Consider the following 26,452-nt stretch of genomic DNA (forward strand, 5'->3'; position numbering starts at 1 on the left):
ACGGAATGGCAGCAGAGAATCAGTCCTGAGACTCAAATATTATTCATCAGAGAATTGGACTCCAGGAAAATCAAGATCCGCCCAGGTGGTGATATTCTTCGTTGGGGTAAGGCCATGCAAGGTATGTTCACAGTTAAAGAAGCTTATTATTGGCTCACAAGAGAGGATCGACAGGAGGACCAAGTGGAGTGGAACAAACTGTGGGAAGGTAAATGGTGGCCCAAAGTAACTATGTTTGCGTGGTTAGTGTGTAGAGAAAGGATATTGACGTGGGATCATTTGCAGAAACGCGGGATGATTGGTCCATCGCGGTGTTATCTTTGTAATAATGATATTGAGAACCAGGAGCACTTGCTAAATAGCTGTTTGTATACACAAAGTTTGTGGGAAGAGGTGCGGGTTCTCTTCGGGCAGGTCAATAGGGATCCTCATAGTCTAAGAAATACCATTTTACAATGGGGAACAGGTCATTTCCATAGCAAACTGGTGAGGAGGATATGGAGTTTGGCGCTGGGTTTCGTAATTTGGGAGGTGTGGAAGGAACGTAATCGACGCATTTTTAAAGACCGCAGCTGCCATGTAGCCAGCATATGGGACGTGGTTTGCCGTTCGATTAAAGAGACGATCTTGTCTGAACCATGGCGGGAGGAGGATTGGCAATTAAACTTGGATGAGCAACGAATTTTACGCCAATTGAGCCTAGACTATACAATGTTGTATCCTAATACTGATAAGCGTAGTCGAGTTACTATCCAGAGCCCAAATCGTTTTAGGTTCCCAATAGACAACTGTATTAAATTATCCTTTGACGGTGCATCAAAGGGCAATCCTGGGGATGCAGGATGGGGTGGTATTTTCCGAGATAGTGGCGGTATCTCGCGCTGGGTATATGCTGAATGGGGTGGTGAAATGTCCAATAATGAAGCGGAACTCTGGGGAATTTTTCATGGTATTCGAATTGCTGCGAGGAATGGTTATCGCAACCTGGATATTGAAGGTGACTCCCAAATTGTCATTGACATGTTGCGGAAATTACAGGGGGGCAAAGCCTGGGACCATGTAGCCAAGAGCTGGCGGACGGCTGCAATTATTCAGGATATTGCAGACCAAATGCGGAGGATTGACTATATTACAATCACCCATGTTCTGCGAAGAGGTAATAGAGCGGCTGATTATTTGGCAAATTGGGCATGTGGCGGTTCACATTGTGTATTGGATGGAAGCTGGGTGGCATTACAGGAGGACATGAGATGGCATGATCATGAGGCGAGAGGGGAGGATAGGACCGCCTAAAATGCCTTCTTCTGATGATTTCAAACGAATATGACAACTGTATTTATGGTGACATACGAAGCCCCATTAATAGATATATTGAAAATTTAAAAGGAATCATGAGGCGAGAGGGGAGGATAGGACCGCATAAATGCCTTCTCCTCATGCTTTCGAATGAATATGATAACTGCATTTATGGCGACATACGCAGCCTAAGGAATATCTGTATTGAAAATTTAAATGGGCGGCATCCATATATCCAGGCATGCGAAGGCCTGCTCATCCCAAGGCTGACGGCAGGGCAGGTACTGAGGTGGGAGCGCGGTGGCGTCAGGAGGGCAGGGAGCGCATCACATCAGGATTTGGGCTATGAAACGTGTAATAATGAGACGGTCTGGAGAATAATTATTCAGAACGTGGGAAGGTGGTCGAGCGAGGTTCTTATGCTGCATGATCTCTTTAGGCGATGGTATGATAATAGCTGCAGCGACGCAAATTTCTTTCCTGAAGCTAGGCGAGCGAAGGTAAGGGTTTTAGTTGTCCTGTTTACAAGCTCAGAGTGGGAATTGCTGTCACTGAGGAAGTCGTGGGAGACTTGTATACAAAGGATAATTGCCTGGTTGAGTTACATTGTTTTGTTTACGAGTCCAGAGTGTAAAGGTGGTTGTTTGGTGTGGAATCAGTGGGGGGATACTATGGACATTAATCTAAACCGACCTGAAGGTAGGCGAACTCGCAGTCAGGGAGCTACGATGGCAGAGAAAGGGAAGCAGGTGGTGGATGAATCCCTCCCTCCCATTTACTTAGATACCCCTGAAGATTCGGACGAGTTGGAAGTAGATATTCGGGAGTTTCTTGCAGAGGATACTCCACGCCCGTCTTCCGGTGGAAAAGTTGGTCGGTGGATAAGGCATTCAGTTCCAGAGGAGGCCAAGGAAGATACGGAGATAGATTCTGAGAATGATGACGAGGAGGATGAAGGAAGGAGCAGGCGAGGTCGCGGGAGAAGGGGCCGCGGAGGCGTTAGGGGCAGAGGGAGGTATGTAGCGCGAGAAGAGAATCGTGGTTCTGAGGAGGGCTCCGGACGTGGTGTCCGCGGTCGGGCCAAGAAGGATATGCGACAGAAGTTACAGGATGCTGAGGCCGCTTATACCAAGGACACTAATTACAAAATTCGCAGGATAATAGATAAGTTAGAAGAAGAAGCCCTGCAAGATCAATATGATCCAGAGATGGCTGATTGGGAGACCTTCTTACCTGACCCTGGACATACAAGAGGACGGATGTCCCTCTATAAGCAGTCCCTGCACGTATATTGGGGAATGAAGCGTTTACTTGCTAAGGCCCTGGAGCAAGTAGCAGTAGAAATGGTGGAGCTTGCACAGGGCATGCCAATGTTTAAAAGAGAATTGAAAAATATACAAATGACCCTTCTAATGCAGGACAGGAAAATGGATCAGCTCATAAAGCTGTTGAAAGAGAATGGAATAGCTGTGAAGACAGAAAATGCAGCAAATGCAGTAAGGAATGATGCCATGCATCCGTAGCCAAAGCAGTTGAAGACACTAACAGGTTTCTACATGGAGATTTTTGTGCCTTTTCCAGATAGTAGTAGTTTATAGTAGTCTAATGGTAGCAGTGCTGAACAGTATGGATCTATCTCTAGTGTTGAATAGTATGTTTTTGGATAGATTAGCGGGTTATTTAGGCTGGTTTGAGAAACTGAACTTCTATTTCTTTTGGATGGCGGTTATATATTTTTAGGAGTTCACCCGGTTTCCCTGTTGGGCGGGTGGCGATATGTATATGTACATAGTTTTCATTTTTATTAATAGAATTTTACCTTAGCTTACAAAAAAAAAAAGTTTATATATATGAAAGTTTAGTTTTTAAAACATATTTTAATTTTCTTTAGCAATGAAAACTTCTCATAGTTAAATATATATTTATAAAAATAAAAATATATGATTAGAAATTATTTTACAATTAAATGAATGATTTTTACATGGATTATTGTTTTATATGTTTGATAATTTAGTTAAGAGAATAAGTTTATTTTGAGTTTTGGAAAAAAATTATACATTTTAGTTTTTCAATTTTTTATAAATTAATATAGATTTATTTTAATTTTTCATCTATCAAGTGTAGAGATCAATTTTTTCTCAATATGTAAATCTTTTTCTGAATGCAAAACTTGTAAAAAGTTTGCACTTGATTGATTTGATTCTTATCAGAGTTGAAAGCAAAACTTGATAAAAAATTTGCACTTGATTGATTTGATTCCTATCAAAGCTTGGTATAAACATAGTCTGAAGATTCTTAGTAATATTATTTATATTTACATAAATTTCATCTTATTTTTAATTTTCTTAAAACCTTGATGATATAAATAGTTACACATATATGAGCTTGGAATTTTTTTTACATGTTTCATTATTATTAATATTATTTTTAATGTGATTTGCATAGTATTGATTTTATATATAAGGAGATATAGCTTAAATAAATAATGTATTATAAGTAGTAAATTTTTATATGTTTATTTATTAAATTTAAATATGAAATTCTAAAATATCATAGTTACAAATATGACTCATTATTTTAATTTAATGGTAAAATGGATCTATATCTATATCTATATCTATACACACACACACACACACACATATATGATTTCTAATTATACATTCATTAATTATATTTATTAATTTTTTATGGGTTTATTAATTATATGTTCTGAAATAGGTTCAGTCTTGTGGAAGGTCACCTTTCTATACCTTAGATTTTGGCTACTCTTCTAGCAGCAACAAGAAACCTATTGATATTGAAGCAAGTCAAAATGAAGGTTTTCTTTATGTTTATTTCACTTGAAACTACATACTCTCTCTTGTTTGGCACTCATTCTTCTGCCTCAATACTATTTATGGTCTTTTACATTGTTTTTGGCCTCAATGGCCTTGATTTAGTTTTAATTTCTGTATATAGATTCCATATGGAGAATATAAATGTTCTCATCCTTAAGAGTGTAAGAGCCTAGATTTGCCTCAGGCTGAAAAGACAAGGTTCTAGGTCCACATCGAACCATGCTTAGCCTCGTAGCTAGCCCTAGGAGGACAGGAGAGGGCTCTCTCCGGGTCAATCTCAGCGAAAGATAATCAATGGGGCTTGAGATGACTGCAATACAAACTAATTTTAAGCTAGGTATGAAGTGCAAAGATTTGATTTGAGTTTTTTGGGGGTTTTTGTTGGAAAAAGGGACAGGCAAATTTTGGGTCCAGGGATGAGGCCTAGTTTTTGCAGAGTTCTGATTGGGGCAAGGAAGGAAATCGTTTTGATGCTTTGGATTTGAATGAATGGATGGATTAGACCAATGAGGGGCTAAGGAGGGCAAGAATGTCTCAAGAGTCCTCCTCAAACAGGTGAAAACATGTAAAATTAAGCAAAATTTCAAGGCAGAGCAGAGCAATCCAATGAATTCTACCTCAATCACTCATTTGTTTAATTGCAGAAGAAAAGAGAAGGGAAAGTGATACACATAAACATCAATGAACTTACAAATACATAGAGATAAACACCATCAAAACATAGAGCCACATGGATCCCAACAAGTGCTGCAAAACCCTGGTCTTTCCTTTGCCAAAATTGCAGAAATGAAATGTACAATAGAGTGTTAAGCAATCCCAAGTATCCAACCCTGAAAATGACTGAGAAATTACATAATATAGACAAGCCTAACTCCTTCCCATGCCTCTAGGGGTCAAGCTCACCATTCTAGGAGCTTTTTGAACCAATTCTAAACAAGGAACTAAAATCTAGGTAGTCAAACAACTTACCCCTATATGCTAGGAAACTGATTCATTCATTTAATTTTCACTTTTTAGTGAATGAATCCTCTAGAACAAGTAAAAATGTGCCAATATTACATCATGGTTATCAAATTACATCATTAAAGGTCAAGAATAACATCAAGAAGCAAAACTAGTCAAAAATGGGTGAATATATGAGCTGAACAGTGAAAAATAGGCAAAAATCCTCTATGCACCACGCCTGATTCTATATGCATTGCGCCATTTTGGAGCTGATTTTGAGGCACTTCCTGAAGTCCAAATTGAGCCCAAGTGTGCTTGTTGGAAAGCCCTGCCTGTCTACTTTCCAACCCAAGTGTAATTTCTGAATTTGGATGTCATTTGCCCCTCCAAAACTTCAATCTCCCAAGACTGCTTCCTGTGTGTCAAAATAGGGGCAGTGAGTTCATTTTTTGAGTGTTTTTGGCATCCTGAGGACTCAAAATTTGCCCAAATTTCTTGGCCATGCACCAACAACCATGATTTTTCATGAAAAATCTAAAAATGCAAAGTTTTTGTAATTTGGAGCTCCCTAGCAAAAGCGCGCGCCACGTGGCGCAACGCATAGGGAGGAAAACCCTATTTTTTAGTGCAAAAAGTTTCAAAATGTCAAAAATTGCTCCAAATTTCTTGAAATTTGGGCTGGACCTTCTCCATTAAGTGTCATGCTGGGCTAAAGAGGCTCCGGCCAATATCCGAAGACGATCATGCTCCTTTTGCCTCTTTTTCTTCCTTATTGCATTCTTTAATTTTGCCTTTGGATTCCTTATTCCTGCCTTGCAAACCTTGTTCCATGCCATGTAGTGGAAAGCCATGTGTCTCAGCAATGCTTTGTCTCTGTCGGCCTTGTCTAGCAGTCCCTCTAAATGAATGTTGACTCTCTCGAGCCAAGAATCCCAATCATCATTAATCTCTTGCTCCAATGAAGAGAGTTCAATCCTCCTCCTTTGGGCAGCTTGACGATTCTCCCTGATGCTTTGTAATTCCATAATCGACTGCTGATATTCAAGCTGCTTATTCCTCTGCTCCAAGTATTTTATATTCCACTTAGCCCTCTCCAAGTCGAGGGACAAGGCTTTGATCTCTGTCTGCTGCTCCTTGATGATATCTCTAAGTTTGGAACTTTCCGGGCCCATATATGTATCATCATCATGAATGAGAATGAAGTCGGTCTCTCGTTCACCTGAAGGCCCCTCGTCCTGCATTGGCCTCTTGCCTTTGTCCTATACCTGTGGTACTGATGTCGGAGGCGAAGCCCCTTCCACACCGGGTGGAGATATCACTCGCTTTGTTGCTGTAAACAAATGTCTAGTTGCCCTCTGATATGTGATGAATACCGGCACATTAACGGTCTCATGGCGCTCATACTGATGAGAAGGTCCACCTGTCTCATGCCCAACCTCTGAAAGCCCCTGTCAAGCTTTGAAGAAATCACGGGAGATGAAATCATCCCAAGTGATGCCCTGTAATCCAAGCTGATGAACCACCAAAATCTTAATAAGAGCAAAATGATAAACAATGTTAAGTTGCTACTGAGGGGTTTTGTGTTGCACAAGGGTGGTCATCCTCTCTATGTTCTGCCAAATGAAATACGGAATGTTCATCATTCGTACTTGGGTTAAATGCATGAGCAACCTGATGTGATAAGCATATAAATGAGAGAACCGTCCCTCACAGCTGAAATACTTCATGATTAATTTCATTAGTAGAGCATATTCATATTTAAGATATCGGAATGGAAACACTCTCTTGAGCTGCCTCAAGAAATCGGTTTTAATATATGGCTCATAATGCTGCTGGTCAATCTTCTTCCTCTTGTTCCATGATTCTCCAATGTTGGGTATGCCAGTTTCCTGTGAGATAGATTTTGGTGTAAGTGTGAAGGTGACACCAGCCAAAGTAACCTGATCTCCATGTAAATGCAGTACAAATAGACGAGCCAACTGATGATGAAATTGAACATTAGCCACCTTCTCACAAAACTCATAACATGACTGATGCTGAAAACAGAAAATGGCTAGAGGGCAGGCCTGTAATTCAGTGAGGGTGATTGGTTCTTCTCTGATATGTCTGCCTCCTCTATGAGGTCTTCAGGGTGTATCTTCTTCCATGGGTGAATCACTTTGAGTTTCCATTCCATAATTAGATGAATGACCGGATGACATGACTGTTGTAAAAAATGCCTTGGAGAAAATTGATTGCTGATGTATGAAAACTGTGTTGGATTGTTCTTTTAGTGATGTGCCTAAACTCTGCCACCAAGGGGAAAATAGTGAAACAGGGAGTGTTAGGAAGGGGAAAAAATAGTAAGGGATTAGGGACTATTGGGACAAATTTTGTTAGGGAAATGTAGGAGGGTTTGAGGGGTTTTATGTATAGGGTTAGGAGAGTTTTTGTAGGGTTAGGGTTTGGGGTTTGGAATTTGAGAATTTGGGACAGAGAATTTGGGATAGGGGTTTGATGATTTTAGGGAGTAGGGAAACTTAGGAATGATGAAAATAAGGGAGAGATGGGATGGGGGAATGAATTTGGTGACAAACAATAAATTTGAAACCCTAAACAACAATCTTCATGTGAGGATTTTGACATGGTAGGGTTTGAGTTTTTTTTTAGGCATTCACCACATCAAACCACATAATATACACCTTAAACTTGGATGGATGAACAGCAAAAGTGGAGCTCAACCTACTTGAAATCAAGAGAATGCATGCGGTTTTGGCAATTGGAGACTATTCTGGAACTTTTTGGGCCACTCAGCTGTATGCGCCGCGCAGCTCGCCCAACGCGCGATGCCTTCCCAGTGGGTCGCGCCCATTCAAAAATGCACTGCTCAATTTCTCCCAGTGCGCCGCCCCCACGGTGCGCCGCGCCTTCTACCCAGTGTGTCGCGCCTCCCTGGTGCGCCACACCTTCTACCCAGTGCGCCGCGCCGGCAAGTTGCAGTGATTTTTTGCCCAATTTCTCACTCGTTCACCAAAATGACTTTGAGTTGCCTCCTCTTTGTTCTTGGCATGCAAATGAATTTTCAAAACTTGGAGACATGCTTTATACATTGGCTTTTCAAATTAATTTTGTCAAAAACCCATTTTTGCAATGTTTTGCAGATGACCTTTATTTCAACCTCTGTTTTGGACTTTTTCACTACCTTTTCACTTTGTAATGAGCGAAATGGCCCGAGCTTGGCTTGTTTTTGCAGGTTAGGGAGCTTCTTAGGCTCAGGAAAAGAACTAGGGTGCAAGTGAAGAAATTTACAATGAAGAGAACAAGATTTACATGATTTTGTACAAATAAAGCTAAATACTCTGTTTTTTCCTCAAAAAAAAACAAATTTCGAACACTTTTTTAACAAAATTTATTGGCGATAGAACATCCTCATGGCCTGCTGGTGATTATTGGACACTCTGAAGCATTTATTGACAAAACCCTAATACCTACTTGACACTAAAACCCTAAGACAACTTTTGCAACTTTGATGAAAAGACTGTTAAATGAAGAGCCAGCAGGCAGATAACATGAGGGGAATGAGTGACAAGACCCTTCCGTCAGATTATGGCATGCCCCTAGCGAAATGCAGCTGAGTGAATCAAGCGAGACACCTAAAAATGAAATGCAATAAGAGAAATGATCTTTGACAGAGGAATGACTAGACCGACTCTAACAAAGAGACTATTCATTCTCAACCAAAATGCTCCCATCCTCAAGGGGCTATTCAACAATACTCAAAGCCATTACATTAAATTTTAATCCTTGATCTGTGAATACTACTACTAATATTTCAACATAATCCATAGAGGTTAAATCTCTACCATCTACTAATAATTACTAATAATTAAATTATAGCCTTTGAAAGCATATTCTGAAATAAACATACCTATCAACATAATACAAAAACATAAAAAAATAAATAAATTAAAAGATATATATAATTAAAATAATGTCTATAAAAACCTACCTCTCATGTAAATATAAAAGTCATAAATAAAAGTTTCTCCAATCCATCAGATAAAGTATAACACTTATGTAAATACCAAATTCATAAACAAAAATTTCTTCAATCCACTAGATAAGGTCATCTCTCCTTCCAGCATAAAACCACAAAAATTATAAAATTGATAATCAAAGATGTTAGAGTTATTCAACATTTGATATATTTAATTTCACAAAAAAAACTTAAAATAAATAAGATAAAAAGAAAACTTAATTGTAGACCCATGTAATTATACATAAAAATGAAAATCAGCAAAAAGATTATCTAAGATAATTTGTTTTTACTGTAACTAAAAGGGGTATTATGCTATCAATACAAGGATAAGTGTTCACAAGGTCTCAATAAAAGAACTTGTAGACATTATGTAGAAAATAATGTTTCATAAATTTAGACAAATTCAATGTTAAGGATTCTATGGTAGTTGACTTTATGACAATGTTAGTAGGTATATATATGCGTTTTTAGGTTATTCAAGAGATATGTAGATATTATTTCTAAATTATGAGTTAATAAACAAAGTATTTTTAGTTTAGCCTTGTAATTAATTATTTTATAAACATTCATCTTCATTAGCAATTCCTAGAAACTCAAAAGTGAAGGCTTAGATGTTTGGTGAAGTTAAAGAAATAGATATATGGAAACAATTTATACATCATTTTATACTTTATAAACCTGATCTATGATTGATTATTGTGCAATGCAAGGGCCTTGACACAACTTGTACATTAATGAGTTAACTAAAGTTTATAGTTTTGAATAAGCAATCTCATAAGTTTCAAGAGTGCTTTTAAGTGGCATCACTTAGTTTTGTCAAGGGCAATGATTACTAGACTGTAAGATGTTTCCTTTATGTGATAGGGTGGTGAAATGGGAAAAGGAATATTAAATGGGTTTTATAGTTGCTAGCTATTGTTTCAATCATCACTAGATAGACTAGAATGTTACCCTTTTCAAGGAATTCTACTCAAAATGGATCTACCTTTCTAAGGGTGCTCTCTCTGTGCAGGAAGAATCATTGGTGGTGCAAGTATTTAGGGGGAAGAGCTCTCTTTCCAATACTTAATCTTTTGATTGGGTATACAATGCTAACTCTAAAGCAATGAATTGTTGAGAATTATTCCATGTGTTAATATGGGTCTTTTTGTTCTAAAAAATTGAGACATGAGGTCCTACATATGTATCTACCTTATTTCCTGGGTGATTGTAATAAGTAGAAGTTAGGTAGGTTGTAGAATTTCTGAGGTTTAGACGATCTACGACATATTATACTAATGTATATTTTGATTTCTAATTTTAAATATAAAATTTAAAACTATTTGTTCATGGACAGAACAAAAAAAAATATAGAATGTTACCCCCTCACTATAAGCTAAATATTTTCAATAATTTTATCATAATATACAAAAAGTCATTTTTGAACTTTTGTTAAAGAAACTACATTGCACATCATTTTTTTTATAATATGTCATCCAGCTTTGAAAAGAGATTGAAATGGATGTGGTGATTTTAGACATTATAAATCTTTCCTATGTTATTTTGAATTATTTGGATAATGTCAAAAAACTCATTATGTTATTTCCACAATACTTATGTTAAGCATGTGTATGTCAACATGAATTGTAATATTCCAACCATTCAACACCTTGTTGTCAATTGCAAACTTGTCCCATATTGTCTATCATATAATATTTTATCGACTTGGGAGTAACATCTCATAAATGACTACAAATAGTTGAGGTAATGACTCTCTTTACACTTTGAACTATGAAACTTATCTGAAATATTAATTCCCAACCTTTGATTGAATTGCAGTAAAATTGCCCCAATACATAACAACAAGGGCCTTAATTTCCTTATACTCTAATAGTTCTTGGGATATTAAAAACACTAAATGAGTTTGATTTTGTGATGAATGGGCATGTCACTACCTTTAAAATCAAATCCTCCCATCATGTGTCGACCCATATTTACCCTTGCTAGAAAACCTTTTAAAGTATTCATCTTCCATTTAAAAACAATATCCTTGATATTTGAACAATATAATCATCCTAATTCACTTGGATATTCTCTTTTCCCACTTTAAGAATATGCTAGTTTTAATTTTGATAAGACAAGATGTATAATAATTGGATAATTAATTATTAATTCAAATCATTTCTAGAAAGCTACTTTTAGATACTATAATCATGATATTTTAAAAAAATCATACACGTAAATATCTTTAAAAACAATTAATTTTAGATGGTACTAAAAAAGAATTCTTAGTCTATATAAAATCTATTTAATAATGAAAAATACTTGAAATGCCACCAAGATATATGAAGCATTTATTCCCTCTACCTCCCTGTAAACAAAATTGTTCATGGTATAAGAGTATGCTTAAGTGGAGAGCACATCATGAAAAGCAAGATGAGCAGGCCGTTATATTGCCACCATTATAGATTTCCTTTTGATTGTGTAGAGCATCGCCAGTGCCACCAAATCAGAAAGTTGTTAAGGGGCAGTGAGTGGCTGCAGTTGCCATTTGCGGAGTTATAACGTTGGCAGCAATCGAGAACCGCATCAAGATTTTCTGTCGAGTCGTTAGTGAGAATCGCTTAATTGGCCAGTTGGTGTACGAATTTTTTGGTTGATTGGATCGGTGTCATCCTTATCAATAGTTTTTTTCCCTCGAAGGTTTGCAACTTCATAGAAGTAATTATTTTGAAGTGCTTAATAATAGAAAGCTATGAAGTAATTATTTTGAAGTGCTTAATAATAGAAAGCTAGAGCATATAATCCAATAAAACGGTTTTTTCAATAGGAGAGTTTTCTCTTTGGGATGCAACTTCATAGAAGTAATTATTTTGAAGTGCTTAATAATAGAAAGCTATAGCATATAATCCAATAAAACGGTTTTTTCAATAGGAGAGTTTTCTCTTTGGGATGGGGGAGCTCCTATTGAGAAGAGTATTTTAAAAAAGAAGAAGTTAAAAACCTTATATATTTAAAGTGATTTCTTTTTAATTTAGGATTAAAAAAAAAGGTCATTAATTATAAAAAAGGAGAGAGCGTTGAGTACTTAATTTTAAAAAAGGAAATGGTGAAGTGGAGATTAGAATTGGCCACCTCCTCCCTCAGTGTCCACGGAGATATGTTGTTAGGCATAAAAATAAGAATATATTGGAGAAAAAAGCTGGTGATTCAATTGCAAGTGAATATATGGAACATACTCTCAATGTTGACCCTATCAGGGGTTCTTTAAATCCTAAATCTCAGCTCTCTCCAAATAAATGTCCGTCCAAGGATAGATCTTCCGGCCACTTGCGTTCATGTTCGTTATCTGCAGGACCGCATGGGCGGGTTATTGGACCTAATGAATGATGTCCCCGGTCTGCTTTTACGCCCAATCATTCTCCTCGGCCTTTCATTGATCCGCCCTCACCTCTGTTGGGGTTCACATTACCTCCCCCTCCTCCCGGACCTTCCCCTGATGTTGTCATTCCCCTCCCCCAGCTGATCGACAAATCGTCCACGGCTGGTCCATCCCTTTCCATTCAATATATATCATCATCTCCTCAGTCCCCTGTTGTTAATCCCTCCCTCCCCATTGGGACTCCTTCTCCTGTCCGGACCCTGAGAGCTGATTCAAAAGGGAAGGCTGTGTGTGAGTCTCTCACCCCATATAACTCCCCGGGATCCTCTGATATAAATTCTTTTGACTGTGATATAGATCTGCTGCTAAAAAAGGCATCTTTAAATCTGAAACCCCTCACCATTCATAAACCTGACCGCTCCCCTTCCCCTGTTATTAGCCGAAATTCGACAGGAAACATTACAGTTCGCCACAAAGAAAAGCGAGGAAGTAGACACTTCCACGGGAGAAAGGGTAGAAAGGACATGTCTTCCAGGGATCTAAATCTGATTGATATTCCTATATCAGAAATTGCTTCGGATGATTTCTCTGCAAAAGGGCCTCTTAGAGCATGCCGACCATCTGATGTTCGCAATGAATAACATCTTGTCTATGAACATACGGGGCCTTGGAGCGGACCCAAAGTTTATGGCTCTGAAGGACCTCTTTCGATCCACAAAGTCCAGATTGCTCTTGATTCAGGAAACAATGCATGACTGTACACAAACCATCTCATATTTCAAAAGGACTTTCCCTACTTGGCACATGGTGGCTACCGATGTTGTAGGATTATCTGGAGGTTTAGCTGTATTATGGGACCCTAAATGGATTAAAGCGATGGCCTTTCAATGTTTTGCAGGCATTCTCATTTTAGCCTATTTTCGTGATTTTCCTGATCCTGTGCACATTTTAAATATATACGCCCCATATAGACATCATTATCCCTTTTGGGAAAAATTTCTATCATCTGAATTCCTTGATATTGATTCCTTAATGATTGGGGGCGATTTTAATAGCACATTGTGTAATGATGAGATTTGGGGCAATGGCAGGAAAATTGACCTGATTGGCTGCATGATCCGGAATGCCATCATCCAAAATAATTTCATAGACATATAGTCGGATTGTCGAGGGCCCACTTGGGACAATGGGCGGTCAAATGACTCATTCTTGGCCAAAAGACTAGACAGATATATCCTCCATGGAAAGCTGATCGATAGATTTGGTCTCCCTTTGATGAAAATTATTCCTGCGTATATATCATATCACCGCCCAATTTATATTCAATGGAATCAAATTGGATGCAAAGTCGGTTACCCTTTCAAATTCAACCGAACGTTGCTCTCTGATGAACATTTCAATTAGTTCATAAAGGAGACGTGGCAGTAATATACAGGTCTGGTTCAACATTAGACACAGGATTTTATTAACCGTATGGAATATCTAAGCAACAAAGTTAAAAAATGGCAGCGGGAGAAAACAAAATTCAATAGAAAAGAGCTGAAAGAAATAGACAAAGAATTTCCATTCTGATCCACACATTTCAAAAGTGATTCCATATCTTCATATATTCGGAAACAAATATGGGACCTTGAAAAAAAGAAGCAGAAGATTTTAACAGAGGAATCCACTTGGCATCTCAAGAGTCGTGTCATATGGCTCAAGCAAGGAGACAAAAACACCAAGTTTTTTCATAGATTTGCTAACAGGCAGAGGCAGTTAAACACGATTTGGGAAATAAAGGATGAAGTTGGTAAATCTTTTTTTACCCAAGAAGATATATCCCATGAAGTTGTTAAATTCTTCCAAAAGGCCTACAGTAGAGATATCGGTAGTCACATTGAAGATATCCTATGGGGCATTGATCTGTACCCTACTATGTTTGATGAAAATCAAAACACTGCCCTTTTCTCTGAAGTCACTGTGGATGAATTATTGGCGATGATGAAATCCTTCCAAAAAGACAAATGCCCGGGCCCGGATGGTTGGTCTATTGACTTCTTTGTCCATTTTTTTGACTTGTTCAAGGATGACATTCTAAATATGGTCAAGGAATCAAGATTAAATGGTTATATCAATCATTGAATAACCTCCACATATATTGCTCTAATTCCTAAAAAGAAACTTTCTACATCCTTTTCTGATTATCAACCAATTTCTTTATGCAATGTACTATACAAGACGATCTCAAAAATCATTGCTATTCAAGTGAGGAAAGTGTTATCTCTGCATCTTTCCCCTGAACAACATGGCTTTCTCAAGGATAGGAATATCATGGACATTGTGGCCCTCACTCAAGAATCTCTACATTCTATACATTCTAGGAAATTGGATGCTGCTTTATTAAAAATTGATCTAAAAAAGGCGTATGACAGTGTGGACTGGGGCTTTATCCGATGTCTTCTAGCCAGGATTGGTCTTAATTACAGGTGTTCCAGGTGGATCATGGCGTGTGTGGAGGAGGTAAATTATGTTGTATTGATCAACGGATATCCCACTCCTTTTTTTAAAGCAGCCAGGGGGCTTAGGCAAGGATGCTCCTTGTCTCCACTCCTATTCATTCTAGTAATGGATTCTCTCAGCCACCATATCAAGAGGGCGATTCAACAAAATTTCTGCTAGCCCCTTCCAATATGTAGAGGGATATACATATCCCACAACTTTTTCGTCGATGACATTCTCATAACTGCAATCTTGTGCAGAGCATCCTGGATTTGCTTATATGAGATATTGGGAAGATTCCAATGTGCTACAGGCATGATTGTTAATGAAGGGAAATCATCCTTTCATGTTGAAGACATAAATGGGAATCTGATCCAATTCCTTACTCAGCTATTCAACATCCAAGCTATTCCACTCCGGAATGGGCTCAAATATTTGGGATTTAATCTGAAATCAGTAGGTTATCAGGTGGCAGATTGGACTTGGATTACAGATCGCTTTTACAAGAAAATTACAGCATGGGAGTATTTGTGCTTATCTAAAGGAAGACGCATGATCCTGACTCAAGTTGTTCTTGTTCAAACAATGATCTATTGGGCGCACCTGTTCTATATCCCATCTACTATAATTAAAAATTTGAATAGGATGATTGCCAATTTTATCTCGGGATGCGACAAAGACCAATATAAATTCCACCTACCCAAACTATCTGTGCTGGCGTGCCCAAAACATATGGGAGGATGGGGCATATTAGATTTATCGCATTTCAGGAAAGCACTTTTGTGCAAATCTATGTACAAGGCAATTATGGGCGACTCGTTGTGGAGCTCAGTGATTCGCGCTAATGACATGGACAACATGGACTTGTCTTACTGGATCAGGGAAAATCACATTGGGTCCTCACTTGGATCTGCTATCTGGAGAGGCTTCAGGAAATTGGAACCATATTTCAGACAAAATCTTATTTGGAAATTTCAGACGGGAGCAAAGATTATGATAGGAAGGGACGAATTTGCTGGAGGGGCTGGGAAAATTCATGTATCCCCTCGGCTGATGAGAGCGCTCCACAACAGGGGGATCTTCTTCTGGGCCAGCGCCATTCGAAAATGGGAAGGAGCCATTCCCATATGGAAAACAACGACCGAATTGCAGCTCCGAGATGACATGGAGGTTCAATGGAATTCTATTTTATCCTCGTTGCGCGCCCACGGAATTTTTCGCTCTGCGGATAAAGACTTTCTCATATGGAAGGGTCTGGATGGCTCCTCGACAGTGAAGGTAAAACATATGTATATATATATATATATATATATATATATATATATATATATATATATATATATATATATATATATATAGATAGATAGATATAGATATGCAGTTTCTAATTTCTGAGGCAGGTAATTCTGGAGATATATTTCCTCCTACTTTTTGGAAATCAGGATGCCCCACAAAGATCATTATCTTCGCATGGCTGGTATTTCACAATAGGAATCTCACTTGGGAAAATTTACAAAAACGGAATTGGCACGGGCCTGCCATCTGTCCACTTTGCAGGAAAAACTCTGAATATAATTTACATCTATTCCTCACTTGCCCACAGGTGCAACCCATCTGGCAGAATCTTGCTGCACACTATGGTTTCACCCTTTGTTCCTTCCCATCCATTTCTGAAGCTTTCAAAAGATGGAGTTTCATGAACAAAGAATGGAGGGCCATCCCCTTATTGGCCATTTGGGCCATTTGGAAATGGAGAAATGGCAAGATCTTCAGTTCTAAAGCGGAAACAAGCTCTTATGTAGTTGCGTCTATAATATCTCTATACAGTGCCCTCGAATTGTCCGGGAAGAACAGGAATAGGTATGGAAGGAATCATATGACAACAATGAACAAGAATAGGAATGGAAGAAGACCCTCGGTATTGACGACCACGGTTTCTCCATGTGCTTATTTCGATGGAGCTACTCAACATGGTATATGTGCATGTGGTGTATACATCAGAACAACAAATGATCAGGCTATTGAGATCTATTGGAATGCTAGTCCGGGGTCCAACAATAGAGCTGAAGCAGTGGCTTTAGCGAGTCTTCTTTCCTTTTGTATCTTTCTTGACATTCTGAATTTGCAAATCTATGGAGACTTGAGGGTAATAACCGATAATGTTTTATCAAAGCACTACATAAAAAACATTCATCTTGCTGGATGGTTGGACAGGATTGCAGGTTTATGGAACAACAGGAGGGACTATTCTATTTCTCACATTGACAGGAACAAAAAAAAAAGCTGATGCATTATCTAAAATGGGTCTAACTTCTCCCCAAGGTATATGGAGGATGCAGATCAAAACGAACAGCAACAACTTCCAGATCCAGGACTTTTGTCTTTTGGATATATAAATCTTAAATTATGGTAAATATTCTAGTATGTTTTTCTTTACATTGCCCATACAATGGCATATCTCACAGTGAAGGTATGCACATACATATTTTGCAGTCAGGGAAATCCACTTGCCTTCTATAATTGTTGACCCCAGATTCAGAACCGCAAATGCTTCATATTTTGTATATTGTATATGCGGCTATGCTTTTTGGGCCATATTAGCTGAATGTTGGATTTATGATGTTTGATGTTTGGATGGGTATGAGTTTTTCACATGCCCTGTATATTGTTTGTACCTGATATGGAATTTTGTTAACACCTCATATGTATTTTGTCCCCATTATGAATATATATACCGTTTTTTTCTTGCTGAAAAAGAAGTGGAGGTTTAGATTAACAGGCCTTTGGTTATATTGAAGAATTTCTTTTAAAATATAAGCGATTACTTTAAATAAAAATAGCTACGAAGATTTAAAGAGATAGTTTTTGTTTAGTATATGAGATTTTTTAATCGTTTTTGTAAGTAATTTTCTGTAGATTTAGGAATCAATTTTTATTTTTTTTAAGAATTATGAGTTTTGGTTCATAAGAATGAAGAGCTTTTTGCAATTACAAGAATTTTGGGAAGCAGTTGTGAATGACTTTACAAAGACAAAACAAGCAACTCTGCATGGCATGTCCAATAATCAGAAAAATAAAATTGAAGAAGTGTAGAAAAAAAAAGAACATGGTCAAGTTTCTTCAATCCAAAGTATAATAGATGACTCAATTTTTCCCAAGATATTGGGAGTATCCTATGCAAATTAATCTTGAGATATCTTGACATTAGCACATCATGGTAATGACAAAGTGAAAATTGTGAAGCTTCAAACCCTTAAGAGAGAGTTTGAAACATTGCAAATGAAGGAGACAAAGAATATTGAACATTGCATGACCAAAGTGATGGGATTTGTGAACTAGCTCAAGACTCATGGAAAGATGACTAAGAATAAAAAATTGTGGAGAAATTTCTTAGGAGGCTACCTAAAAAGTTTGAGATAGATGTTATTTCTATAAAGGAGTCCAAAGATCTGTTCAAACTGACAGTAGATGAATCGATGTGATCTCTCTTGTCCCATGAATTAAGAATCAACATGGAAGAGGAGTCCTTAGAACATGCATCAAGTCTCAGACATCCATTGATAGAGGCAAAGGAAGAGGAAGCAGAGGTATAGGTCAAGGAGGTCAAGATAATAATCAATTAGAAAGAATATCTACACTAGAGAAGTTAGGAAAACAAATTAACCCATACACTCTCAGAATCAAATGGGGAGAGGCAAAACATGGACACACAAGTTCAAGGTACAATGTTATTACTACAAGAAATATGGTCATTATGAAAGTGAATATAGAAAGAAGTAATCGAATATAAACAAAGGGTAGAGCAGATGTCTCCCACACTAAAAAGGGGACATCTGAATCAATTTTTATCTAATGTCAAATAATTGAAGAAGACCAAAATTAGGATCTTTGGTTGCTAGATAGTGACTATAGTAATCACATGACAGTAGCAAAAAGTTATTTTCTGGTATTGATAATTATGTTCAATCCAAAATTACTCTAGGAGATGATCATCATGTGAAGGTCGTAGGAAAATGTGTTATGTTTTTCCTAACTAAGAGAAATGAGAGGAAAGATATTCGTGATTTTTTTATGTACCAAATCTCAAATATAACTTGTTAAGTATTAACCAATTGAGTCAACATGGTTATGATGTCATATTTAAAGTCTTTGTGTGCCCAATATTATCACCTAATGTTGAAAATAGAAACAAAAAAGGTTAAAAATAGAATCCAAAAATTCCAATTTAATTTGTCCTTGAATTAATTTGTGGATTAAAATTGTAATTCTTTTCTCATAACAACTTTTAAATAGTTAATTAAGTTTAATTAACTTAATTAGCTTAGATATTTCGAGTTTGAAGTCTTTATGTAGTCATGTAACAACTCTCCCTAAATTTTAGGTGTCCAGTATGAGTTTAAATTGAGTTGTAATTAGATTAACTCAGTTTATTGAGTTATGGTGAGTTAAATTAGTTCTAATTGTTTGTGGAACTAATAGAGGACTAATAGTCAGTTGGTGCACTAGTGCATCCACAAGTTTTACTCCAGTTAACTAAAGATTCCCTCATGAGAAACTCATGCATGTCAGTTCAAAGAAAGACCCAGTTGAGACTAGAGTGCAACAACAATGTACTATTAGTTGTACAATTTATTGAGTTGTAAATATCATGCATGAAATCAGAGAAGGACCTATGTTTGGATTGCGCAGTTTTGGAATCATGAATTCCCTTTAAATACAAGCTATTCATCCTAAGGTTTGTGCAAGGAAATAGGAGCTTGACAAGCAGTGGAAATTGGCTAAGTGTTGGCTAAGAGTGGGCTTATGACATAGAGAGTTGAGCATACTTGTGTAGAATTGTTCTAGTGAGAACAAGCTTTGTATCTTCGCTCATATTTCTGATTAATGAAAATACAGATAGGCAGGGTTTTGAGTAGTGGATTTCCCCATGAAAACTTATTGTGTTATGTGCCACTGATTTGTCTTCTTCTTGTTCATATTGTTTTCATCTATCTATTGCCTTTCACCGGTTGAAAGTAGAAGTAGATTCTTGTCCTGTGCTTTAGTACATTGCATGAGCTTGTGAATCTACAGGAAAATCTACATGGTATTAGAGCTAGATTTGCAGAAATTCTACATGGTATCAGAGCTAAAGACAATATAGAAGAGAATAATTTGAATTAGCCTTTGTAGATTGTTGGAGCTCTAGTTCAGGGCAGATCCAGAAGACCCTATGTGTAGCGTTCCTAATGGAGCTAAAAGGTTGCTAGTGGGCAGATTGAGGAGCATGAATTTTTTTGGGTGGTGAGTTTGCAGAGAAGATCTGAAAATTTTTGTTGAAAATTTTTAAAAACAAATTGGAGATCTGGATTCCTTGCGAAAAATAACCAAATTCAAAAAAACAAATCGTTTGAATCGAAGTTCAAATGAGGGAGATATTGCCAATCTAAAATCAGCTCTTTTTCAGAAAATTTCGTGATGGTGGGACAAATGAAACATATTGGTGTGCGAGCCAAGAACCTGTATGAACTTAAGGTACAAGATGCATTGAAAGCCTTGAGGAGCAAGACAAAGGTTAGAAACTTGGTGGTTGAGAGGGGGAGTGCATTAGCACTCAACATGTAGCCCCAGAAGAAGCCTCAGAAGCAGCTTCGGGAAGTTGTGGAGAAACCACAACTAGAGAAGCTAAGAGGAGACCGAGTGGATAGATCCACTCAAGCAGAGAAGAAGCAGTCTCAGAAGTAGTCTCAAACAATTGTGGAGCAGCCACAATTGGAAAAGCAGAGAGGAGACCGAGTGGAGGAATCCAATCATGCAGAGACCTCCAGTAGGGGGAAATTTCGAGCCAAGTGGGCAGAGAGAGCACATGCAACCATACCTCCAGGTGTGAGGTGGGGTGATGTGAAGTGATAGTCCCAAGATGGCTGAAACTGGGCAGGGTCCATTGAAAGGTTTGTCTCATGGATCTTACCTTGCTACGAGAGCCCAAAGTACATAGTAGTGGGAGGAGTCAGTAGTGATTGATGCAGTCAGATATCAGAGTGACAGAACCTAGAGCAGTCAAATACTGAAGAGCACAAAGAAGGGTTAACAACAATGAAAAAAGGAAGAGACAGCAGAAACACATTTTTTTCAGTTGACAGGGACAGTACCAGTTAAAGATTTTGATGATAGATGCATCACACAAATTGAGGTTGGATGTTTTTCTTAGTTTCAGGAGTTGTTGTAGCAACAACACCAGAGATAAGTGTTGCATCCAAAACATTCCAAAGGTCATGACTGGGATTGAGTTAAATTCCTTTCTTGTTGAGAGGGAGTGTTGAAAATAACAACAAGAAATGTTAAAAATAGAATCCATAAATTTCAATTTAATTTGTCCTTGAATTAAATTATGGATTAAAATTGTAATTCTTTTCTCATAGCAGCTTGTAAATAGTTAATTAAGTTTAATAAACTTAGTTAGCTTAGGAATTTTAAGTTAGAATTGTTTCTGTAGTCATGTAAGGGTTCTCCCTAAATTTGAGGAGTCCAGTATGACTTTAAATTGAGTTGTAATTAGATTAACTCAGTTTACTGAGTTATGGTGAGTTAAATTAGTTCTAATTGTTTGTGGAACTAATAGAGGACTAATAGTCGGTTGATGTATTGGTGCATCCATAAGTGTTACTCCAGATAACTGAAGATTCCCTCATGAGAAACTCATGCATGTTAGCTCATAGAAAGACCCACTTGAGACTAGAATGCAAGGACAATGTACTATCAGTTGTATGATTTACTGAGTTGTAAATATCATGTACAAAATTAGAGAAGGACCTATGTTTGGATCGCATGGTTTTGGAAGATGAATTCCCTTTAAATACGGGTTATTCGTCCTAGGAATTGTGCAAGGAAATAGGGGCATAGCAGGCAATGGAAATTGGCTAAGTGTTGGCTAAGAGTGGGCTTGTGAGGTAGAGAGTTGAGCATACTTGTGCGGAATTGTTCTAGTGAGAACAATATTTGTATCTTCAATCATATTTCTGATTAATGCAATATAGATAGGCGAGGTTTGAGCAGCAGCTTTCCTCAGGAAAAATTATTTTGTTATGTGCCATTGATTTGTCTTCTTCTTGTTCATATTGTTTTCATCGATCTATTGGCTTCCGCTGGTTGAAAGTATATGTAGATTCTTGTCTCGTGGTTTAGTATGTTGCGTGAGCTTGTGAGTCTATAGGAAAATATACACCTAATATAAGACTTGTTGCAATGGTACAAATGACCAAGAATAGAATGTTCTCATTTAATTTGATAAGTGTAAACATGTCTAAACCATATGCACAAAATGTATCAATAATATATGAGACTTGGTTGTGGCATCTTAGGTATGGTCACATACCTTTCATGAGTCTTATTCTTTTGCAAAAAAAATCAATGGTTGAGGGATTACCGATATTGGATGAGTAAAGTAGCACTTGCGAAAGTTATATTCTTGGGAATGATCAAAGAGACAACTTTCTAGAAACTTCATATAGAGCCAAGGAGCCTATATAATTTATTCACATAGATCTATGTGAACCCATGCAAACTCAATCTATTGGTGGAAGCTTTTATTTAATAACATTTATTGATGATTTTAGCAAGAAAGTTTGGCTATATTGTCTCAAAAAGAAAAAAAAGATTGTTCAAGAAGTTCAAAGAGTTTAAAGAATTTTCCAAAAAGAAAAGTGGAAAATATGTCAAAGTATTCATATCATATGAAGAAGGAGAGTATGACTCAAAGAAGTTTGCAAATTTTTGCAGACAACAGGGATTTAAAATGCTTTTCATTACCAAATATACTCCATAGGAGAATATAGTTGTTGAACGAAACTATCGAACCATTATGAACATGGCAAGGAGCACACACAAATCTAGAAATTTGCCTAACGATTTTTGGGCTGAAGCTATTGCTTGTTCAATATACATATTGAATAAATCCCCAACAAATAACATGAAAAATAAAGTACCTCAAGCAACATGGAGTGGCACAAAGTGAAGTGTTTCTCATTTTAGATTTTTTGGTTATATTTCTTATGCACGTGTTCCAAAAGAACTAAGGAGAAATCTTGACAATAAGAGTGAAAAATGCATTTTAATTGGACATAGTGAACAGTCCAAAGCCTATAGTCTATATAATCTAGTCACTAAGAAAATTTTGGTGAGTAAAGATGTATAATTCTTGGAGGATAAATATTCGAGAGATTAAGAGAATGAAGTAGTGGATAGAGGATATCCATTTTCCTAATAGTTGAAGAAGTGGAAAGTTTAAGATAACAAGTCCCTCCAACAGGAAAAATTTTAGGGGCTAATATTTTCAAGTGGGCTAATTTTCCATGTTTTTTTCTAAAAAAAGATTCGCCAATCATTTTCTCTAAAAATGATTCGACCACATTTTATAGCATACATTTTTTTACCCAAAAAAAGGCCAAAATTTTATATAGACTAATATAAAATCATTAGAACTATAAATATTTTCACAAAAATATTGCCAAAAATTTTACAATTTGCATATGAGGGACTAGTAAGATCTGCAAAGGTTTCTAAAATAGATTTGACAATTAAATTAAAATATATTTACCTTTTCACTAATTTAAATCATTAATAATTATCCCCACATTAGATTTGACAATTAAATTAAAATATATTTACTTTCTCATTATTTAATATATATATATATATATATATATATATATATATATATATATATATATAAAATTAAAAAATATATAATTATGGAAATAATATTCCCAATAAATTATTGATTTTTTCATAATACTATTTACATTAAATTAAAATTAAATTTTAATTTTGTTATAAAATTTAATATTATTTTAATTAATTAAAAACTCTTTTTCTTTAAAGGTTGAGAAATAAATTAATAGTTTAAACCCTAAAACATTTTTAAAAGTACAACTTTGTCCTATTACAAACCTTACGAAACATCCACCAATAAATTATTTCACATAATACATAAAATAACGCGTGATTATATTCGAATAATAATGATTATTGATAGTAACGATTTTACAAAGCTGAAAAACCATCGATCAAAAAATTATTTGAAATAATACGTAAAATAACGCGTGATTATATTTGAATAACCATAATTAGTGATGATAACGATTTTAAAATATAAAGTAATCTTAATTAACAAATTATTTAGTTTTAGAAACCATTGACCAGCACAAAGGAAAGAGATTCCTTTGTGCTGGTATTTACTTAATGTAAATAGTATTATGCAAAAATCAATAATTTATTGGGAACATTATCCATAATTATATATTTTTTAATTATATATATATATATATATATATATATATATATATATATATATATATAATGAGAAAGTAAATATATTTTAATTTAATTATCAAATTTAATGTGGAATAATTATTAATGATTTAAATTAGTGAAAAAGTAAATATATTTTAATTTAATTGTCAAATCTATTGTGGGAATAATCATTAATAATTTAAATTAATAAATGTAATTGATTCAATCCATAAATCTTAGTATACGTTTAACTTATTTTTTTAAATCCTAAAAAAATAAAATACTTAACTAAATATAAACAATTTTAAAAAATATTTATATTCATAAACATATATATATATAATTTTAATAAACAAAATTAAAATTTATTAAACTTCTTAAATAATCAAAGTCAAATAATTCTTAAATGATTTTGGAAACTTAAATATCCTATCACAACCACTCAAATCACATGTCACTAATACAATCCCGTCAAGAATCACATAAACTAAGCAACAAAAGAATTTACACAATTTAAAGCCTAAAATATTTTTTATAATTCATTTTAAAATAAGGATGCAGGGCCACGCCAACTTCGAATCAAACTCGAGATACACGCGCTTTGAAATTTATATCAAGGAAGCTGCGGTGAGTTTCATTTCTCTGCAAAAAAATCGTCTGAATTTCAATTTTATCAGTCGTGTGGATTAAGAATGAAGAGCAGACGATTAAAGCTGGTGAACTGTTCCAATGACCCAGTTGCGAATGGCGGAAGTTTTAACATGATCGTCGCGGGAAACTCTGAGAATCTGAGTTTTTCTTCCCCATTTTCTGCTATGAGATTGGCTGATAACAGCAATAACTCTTCCGATAAAGAGCATGATCCATATAGCGGATTGAACGCTAGTGTCAGCCCAGCCGTGTCGAATATTCTCTACGTGATGTTGGGCGTGTTTTTATTACTGGGGTGTTTCGCTATCTGCTTCCGCAAACGCGACCGCGAGGACGAAAGCCGTAGACTTTCAAGACGAACAGTGTGGGTGGCCCGTGCACAGGTCTGGAGGGAGGATGAGGGCAACCGTGGTCTCGACAGAGCCGAGGTCTGGAGGGAGGACGAGGGCAACCGTGGTCTCGACAGAAACGTCATCGAAAGCTTCCCGGTGTTCACCTACGATCTCGTAAAGGGCCTCAAGACGCAGACCAAAGAAGCGCTCGAGTGCGCGGTCTGTCTCAACGAATTCGAAGACGATGAGCAGCTCCGGTTGCTGCCCAAGTGCAGCCACGCCTTTCATCCCGAGTGCATCGACATGTGGCTCTACTCGCACACAACGTGCCCTGTTTGCCGAACAAGTCTGGTGCCCACCGACGACGCGAATCCGACGGGCACTGGCTACGGAGTCATCGAGCCCCTCGAGGTTACGTCACCCTACGAGGTACCCGTTGTGGTCGATGAAACGACGAACGGGAGCGTTTGCAGGGACAACGATGTCAAGACGAACGGGAGCGTTTGCAGGGACAACGATGTCAAGACCCCCACGGCGCCGGAGGGCGCCGATTCCCAAGAATCATTGCCCGTGCTGGGCCTGGATCCGGGCAAGAAATTCCGTCGCTCATACTCGACGGGGAATTCTCTGGTGAGGCTGCGCAATGAGTCCCATCAGTTGGCCACGGAATGGTATATTTGCACGACAGAAGGGCTAAAACCAGGTGTGCAAAGGGATTGTAGCTTCACTGCGCGCTCTCAAGGCCCGTCTACCTCAGAAACCCGCCCCGGTCCCACAAAGCAGGCTTCAATGGGCTGTACTGCCTCGTGCAGCGGAGACACTGGTGGATCAGGGCGTCATTGGTATGAACGTGGTTTGAGATCAGGACCATTGACCATATCATCGAGATCAGGGCCATTGACCAGATCATCCATTTATCCCTCTTCCTCTCTAACGTCGTATTCTGATAAAAGGACGCCCGCTTATTCCAAGAATCAAGAATCCTCTTCCAGTTCTCAACGGGAGCTCAAGGTACATTTTGAATCTCTGAAGCACACACTGAAGAGGCTTAGTAGCAGAGACAAAGAATGCGCAGATATTTCGCAAAGCCGGCAGGGATCATTCAGGATGGGGGCTGCAGATAACTCGCAGAGCGGCGGGGGGTCTTTCAGGAGGGTTGTGGAGGAAAGCTGTTGTCCTGTTACCACATGAAAAACCAATAGGCCGCGGGGCTCAAGATAGCCAGACTTCTGTATTGGGTCCTACAGACACATGAGCT

General features: G+C 37.2%; 1 protein-coding gene across 1 annotated transcript; it reads left to right on the forward strand.

The window, feature by feature from the left end:
* The first annotated feature begins 24,903 nt into the window (after positions 1-24,903).
* Positions 24,904-26,385, forward strand: LOC149234485 (uncharacterized). The gene is made up of 2 exons (XM_089368288.1): positions 24,904-25,237; positions 25,286-26,385. The coding sequence occupies exons 1-2, from the start codon at positions 24,904-24,906 to the stop codon at positions 26,383-26,385; spliced, it is 1,434 nt and encodes a 477-aa protein (XP_089224414.1).
* The last annotated feature ends 67 nt before the right edge of the window (positions 26,386-26,452 follow it).

The sequence above is a fragment of the Pinus tabuliformis genome, chromosome 8 (genome assembly GCF_031772625.1).
Source record: "Pinus tabuliformis cultivar Carrire ecotype Pingquan chromosome 8, CPIR1, whole genome shotgun sequence".
Lineage (NCBI taxonomy): Eukaryota > Viridiplantae > Streptophyta > Pinopsida > Pinales > Pinaceae > Pinus > Pinus tabuliformis.

What these genes read in the sequence shown, in the direction of transcription:
- LOC149234485 (XM_089368288.1), top strand. Translation starts at nt 24,904, where the DNA reads ATGAAGAGCAGACGATTAAAGCTGGTGAACTGTTCCAATGACCCAGTT. An exon ending in ACGAACAGTGTGGGTGGCCC is followed by an intron (nt 25,238 to 25,285) that starts GTGCACAGGTCT and finishes GTCTCGACAGAG; the next exon opens with CCGAGGTCTGGAGGGAGGAC.